General features: G+C 34.2%; 1 protein-coding gene across 4 annotated transcripts in view; it reads left to right on the top strand.

Annotated features, from left to right (window-relative positions):
- Positions 1-6,178, top strand: part of Ctr1A (Copper transporter 1A) — a 35,584-nt gene extending 29,406 nt beyond the window's left edge. For 2 of the 4 annotated variants that reach the window (XM_043008432.2, XM_043008427.2), the window contains exons 2-7: positions 1-34; positions 460-539; positions 1,245-1,378; positions 1,855-1,944; positions 3,355-3,384; positions 4,154-6,178. The exon at positions 1-34 is cut by the window's left edge and continues 190 nt beyond it. In XM_043008432.2, the coding sequence (XP_042864366.2) occupies positions 1-34; positions 460-539; positions 1,245-1,378; positions 1,855-1,944; positions 3,355-3,384; positions 4,154-4,355 (570 nt within the window). In that variant the 3' untranslated portion in view covers positions 4,356-6,178. The remainder of the gene's footprint in view (positions 35-459; positions 540-1,244; positions 1,379-1,854; positions 1,945-3,354; positions 3,385-4,153) is intronic. The other 2 variants (XM_086533418.1, XM_043008436.2) reach the window with 1 other exon arrangement.

Raw genomic sequence — 6,178 nt, 5'->3', positions numbered from 1 at the left:
GTCAAGGCCATCGTTGACGCAGTGCAGAATGCAGGTAAGGAGAGGGACATGTTATGGTGAGGTAACAATATGGTGAATCATGATGATGATATTTGCAATAATTGTGATTGCTGTGGTGATATTGATAGGTTTAGTGATGTTTATGGTATAGTAATGACAGTAATCATGATGTGATAATTGTGATGATAATAGTTTTGGTAGTAATGATATTAATTATAAAGATAATGATAATGGTAATTATAATGGTGATATGATAATGAAAAAATAAAAGTAATAGTAATAGTAATAGTGATGATCATAGCAACGATGAAAGATATATGAAAAATGTTGATAGTGATGTAATATGAACACAAGGAAAAGTATGATTATGGTACCAATAACAAAGAGAAAGAAGAGAAACAGTAAGAAAGTGATTGAGAGAGAATAAGAGAGCAAGCATTAAGTTCTTTCTGCTTGTAGGTGATCACAGTGGACACATGATGCATAGCTCAGGTCATGGAGGTCATGACATGGGCATGGATATGGACATGGATATGTCGGTGAGTATGACCCTCTTTCTGCCCTTTTCTTCCCCATTGCTATTGTTAGGGGGGACTTTGGCATATTATTTTTATCCTGAATAAAGGAGTTCCTGCCCTTTAGAGCTCTCCCTTTTTTATTAACTTCTTTCACATCACCCAAAGAGATGTGTTACAGTAATTATTACAATTGTAGTAATGATAATGATGACAGCCATTAGAATAATAGTGGATTGAAGGAGAGAGGTGTCTGTCACTCATTGAAAAGGGTTTTATAAGTGAGAATAATGTCTCACAGGGGAAGATGTGTGATCGCTGTACAACCCTTTCCAGTTCACTTTTTGGGCAAATCAGTTTGTATGTTAATGTGATTGCTATAACAATGAGGAAGGCATTTTCAACATGACGGGATTTTGTGCCAATCTTTGCAACATCTTTTTTCTGTTCTTAAAGGTTAGAATAAAGACAAACTTAAAAGGTCGGAGATGAGAGAGTTGTGAATACATATTTGGTTGTTGAAGTTTGATTATAATTTGTTAATTTATTTTATCCTTAATGCAGACACATAAATTTATTTATTAAAAAAGTAATAATTGCTGGAAATAAAGATGCTTAAGAAGAATTAATTGATACTTGGAACTCAGATAGGAGAATTTTTTTTTTTTATTCCAAAAATATATGAAATGTCAATTTGTAATATATCTTTAAAAAAAAATTTTTTTGCAGATGTCTTTTCATTTTGGTTACGAAGAGACGATCCTATTTGAATTTTGGAAAATCAGCACCATCGGGGGTCTTATTGGCTCTATGGTCGGCATCTTCATCCTCGCCATGCTGTATGAAGGACTCAAATATTTTAGGTTAGTGTGTGAGAAAGGAATGTATTCATGCACAGGGAGAGGGACCAAAGGAGGAAGGGCAGGGAAGGAGAGGGAGATTGAGGTAAAAGAAGGAGACTGGGGGGAGGGAGAGAAGAGGGAAGGGGTGGTAAGGGAGCTACAAAAAATAAGACCGAGTAGGAAATAAAAAATAACATTTGATTATAAAGACAAGAAGGGCTATAGTCAAGAATGTGTGGTGTGTTATGGCCGAACAGAAGTTATTGTGCAGGAACAGTTGGGTAGCTGATGACAGTGCCCGGTAGTTATTCTAGCACCCATCCACTACAATGTTTCCATTTGGTGGGGCATGTCTTGACTATGGTGCAAAGCAACTGATTCCACCTTCCCATTTTAAAGTTCAAAAAGAGTTTTAAAAGTGCATGATTGAATTTAGAATTTTGTTGAAGCTGACCCCAATCGAAACTCCTCTTTAACATTTGCATACGTTTTAACAGAGAACACCTATTCCGCCAAGCTATCGCCTCCATGCAGTACTGCGCCAACGTAGATAAAAACAACATCGCCGAAGAGAACAAGCAGATGAGGTACGTTTGCCGTGGGAGAAGTTTTCTGTTAATCACGACGTCGTAGTTGATGGCGTTTTCATTTCTGGGATGTGTGTAAAATGTTGATAATGGTGATCTTGTGTGGGTTATTGTAAGAATGGTAATAATCTTGATTCTTTGCTTTGTGGGGTTATCGACAAAGTGATGCTAATGTTGATTCTGTGTGGGTTTTTTATAAACGGAGGTATTGATCAGCCTTTTTATTTTATGTGGTTTGGATAAAAATATATGCTGATGTAGTGGTACTCATCTGAATATTTGTCGTTCAAAGTTGGGTATTTTAACATTCTAGATTAGACTAAATGAAATATATATATTTTTTAATAATTATTTAAAAAAAATATATATTCCCTAGGTTGTGAAGTATCCTTAATCTCTTTGTAGATCATTTAAAGGGAAAACGAGAAGTAAAGTATTATCATCTATTACCTGGTGTATCCTGAGGTCTTAGTGAATCTCTTCCCTTTAGTTTTTCTCTTTTCTAACTCATTTAGAGAATAAAGACTTAAATTCCGCTTCCAAATAGTCCTAAACATAAGGGATTCTTAACAGTATAGGCTAGTTTAGTAAGATGAGAAATATAGAGAGGGTAGTTAGCATTAAGGTGCAATCTTTCTGCAAGATGTCTGTAACAGGTGGCAATTGATAGAGTAGCCATTATGGATGTAATTTGTTAGGTAAACAACTTTTCTAGTTCAATGTAAATAATGTTTCATTTGCTCATTTGTCCTATTGATCACTAACTTCTGTGTACACACTTACTCACTCACTCTCCCCGTGTCCTTCTCAGGCTCAGCCTCACACTGATTTCATTCCTCTCTTTTTTATTCAATATTTCTCTCCCCCCCCCCCCCCCTCTCTCCCTCTCTCCCTCTCTCTCTCTCTCTCTCTCTCTCTCTCTCTCTCTCTCTCTCTCTCTCTCTCTCTCTCTCTCTCTCTCTCTCTCTCTCTCTCTCTCTCTCTCTCTCTCTCTCTCTCTCTCTCTCTCCCTTCCTCCTCCTCTCCCTCTCCCTCTCCCCCTCCCCTCCCTCTCCTTCTCCCTCTCCCTTTCCTCTCCCTCTCCCTCTCTCTCTCCCTCTCCCTCTCCCTCCTCTCTCTCTCTCCCTCTCTCCCTCTCTCCCTCTCTCCCTCTCTCCCTCTCCCTCTCCCTCCCATTCCCTGCTTTCTTTGAACTGTATTGATACTACAATAAAAGAATATTGAGTAATATCTGTGGTGAACAGATTTTGAGATCAGTCACTGAAAAAAAAAAAAAAATCTAAGTGATAGCCCTTTTAGTATTACAGTGACCTATCTCAATTTTTTTTATGTTTATTGATGTTCGTAATTGTGCGTCAGTCATTGTATTTACGTATGGTGGTAACTTATTCCTTGTCCTCATTGCCACAGGTATATGGAGCAGATAATTATGCCCCCGACGTAAGTAGTGTGTGGGTTTGTTTCTTTGACTTTTCTTTCCCTGTGCTGCATGGTTGTCGCTTGTTTTCTGTTTCATTTTTGTTTTGCCTCTTGCAAGTATATATATATTTCTTTGTTTATATTGTGATTTTGATAATGGCTTTGTTTTACATTTATAAGAATGTGGCTTTGGATTGTTGGGGATATAATTAATTCTAGCATGCTTCTTTTTATTTTTATTTTTTGTCATTATTTATTATTATTATATATTAGTATATATATATTTAGGTTTTTATTTATTTTCCTTTTTTCTTTGGTTTAGGAAAATATGATTGTGATTTAGCATGCTTTGTTTTAATAATTTTTTTTTTTTATTTGTTATTATTATATAAAAGTGTATATACATTTAGGTTTTTATTTATTTTCATATTTTCTTTGGTTTAGGAAAATATGATTGTGATTTAGGTGTGGTAGAGAGGACTTTTTTTTGTATTTGACATTTCATATGGAATAAATTTTTGAGAATGTAGTTAGACATTTATGTTTCTTATTTTGTACTTTTGCTTTGTACTGCTCTAGAGATTTGCTTGAGTAAATAGATCATATATGAATATATATATATATATATATATATATATATATATATGTGTGTGTGTAAAGAGAGACAGATAGGTGAACAGATAAAGATGTAAATAAATACTAATTGAGTACGTATATATATTTTGTCTTATATTCTATTTCTTTCCAAAAAGAGATTCTGAATTTTTTCTGACCTCACTCTCCTTCACAGGATGAGCATGCTAAGCAAGGACCACACCATCCAGACGTTAATGCACATGCTCCAGATGATAGTCAGTTACCTGCTCATGTTGATCTTCATGACGTACAACGTGTGGCTCTGCTTAGCCTGCGTCTTAGGGGCTGGCTTCGGCTACTTCCTTTTTGGGTGGCGCAAGTCGGTCGTGGTCGACATCACGGAGCATTGCCATTAGGGCTCTGTGGTTGTGCCTGCACCGTGGAGGGAGAAAGCCAGTCCTAGCCTTATACCAAGAGCTGTGGAAACTTGAATTGGAAATAAAACTTTAATGTTGTTACGATCATTCTTCTGATGTGTTGTGATTGCAGCTCCACGTTACGAGAGCTGCTCTTGATGCTATAGTAAAATTACGCTTGCTTTCAAAGGTGCGTATTTTGGGGGAATATTTTTCACACAAAGAACAGGTTTTTGATTCCAAACTGTTGTATATATATATTTTAGAGATCTTATAGTATTTTTTTTTTTCCCTCTCTATCTCTCTCTCTCTCTTTCTTTCTTCTATCTCTTGCACTCTTTCATTACTTCTTCTGCATTATCATTATTTTGTCATAGCACCTCATCTTAAATAGAAAAAATAAAACAAAAAAACTATTGTCATGTCTTTGTACATAAAGACCAAAGTGACTCCTATTTTTATTAATCAAACTTTCCTTTTATAAAGTTGAAACTGTAAACATAGAATTGTTTTTAATTTTTATTTATATCATATTCTTTTGAGACTGTCAAGGGAATGCAAAGATTAATTAATTTATATAAAATTTCATTTGTACTGTTTATTAATTATTGTTTTCAAGTCGACACTTTTTCATTATTATTATAATTTTTGTTATTGTTACTGTTATAATGATCATTATATTTTTATCTTAATTATGGTCATTACTTTTAATAATGTGTACTTACCACTTCATTTCACCTGAAAAAACAAAAACAAATCTTGCCTTATGATTGAATTAGGAGTTTGTATATTTATCATGATTCACAACAATGCAAAGAAGAAAAAAAAATATATATACCTCCATGTCATAGCCTTCATGAATTATAATTTTTGAAGTCAACACTTGCAAGATTATGACCATGATGATAAAAAAAAGAGTAATTAAGAGGAGTAAGACTCGATGTTACACACTACACCCTTTTTTTGGGGGGGGGCGGGGGGCATATTGTGGCATTGGTAGTCAGTCAGTCAGTTATGCTTTGATTGATGCTTGTCAGTTAATTATATTAAGAAGTTTATATTTATACTTTTTTCAGACTTGTTGCCGTTCATGGTTTCAAAGTGTACATGATTCAGTTGGATGCTTGTGTATTCTTTTCACAAAGTATGGTTGACTCACAATTTGTAAAGGTAAAGAGCATAATTGTACATTATTTTACATGAGATTTAAATATATATATATGTATATCTTAATATTTTTTTTCAGTTGGTGATTACAAATGCAAAGGAAATGCAAAGTTGAAAGAATGAGAAAATGATAAGAGAAGAAATAAATCATAAATGATGTATTATGGTCATTATATATTGATTATTATAGCAATGTTACTTAAAATAGAAAATGATAAAGCAATATATTCTTTTGACACATTTCCTTGCAAAATGTTTCTATATTGTTTCTATGAGGAACAAGTAAATTGTTTAAATGTTATTTTTGGGTATAATTGAACATTAAATCCAAGCAGATTTGTGAAGACATTATTAACCCTGATGCAGTGATCATTAATGAAACACTATATTTTTGTATGCATCTTGTGATTATGGTGCTGGCGGCAATTTATATGGCTACGGTGTACACCAGTGAAACCCCAAGTCCTAAAATTTAGACATTCTGCATACACAATCATCAATAAAGCAATCCATAATTTTATGCATCAGTCTCTCACTCAGCCACACATACACGGAACAAAATCTTTTACTCTCACTTTCTCTACATACTGTATATTTACACACACAAACATTAGCAATGAAGCTGATGAATAAATACATAAAAAAATAAGATAAAA

Source organism: Penaeus japonicus, unplaced genomic scaffold, assembly GCF_977035675.1.
Source record: "Penaeus japonicus unplaced genomic scaffold, GWHDUDI00000001_assembly GWHDUDI00000039, whole genome shotgun sequence".
Taxonomy (NCBI): domain Eukaryota; kingdom Metazoa; phylum Arthropoda; class Malacostraca; order Decapoda; family Penaeidae; genus Penaeus; species Penaeus japonicus.
Note: the sequence above shows the minus strand (reverse complement) of the source record. Positions and strands in the feature narration are given on the sequence as shown.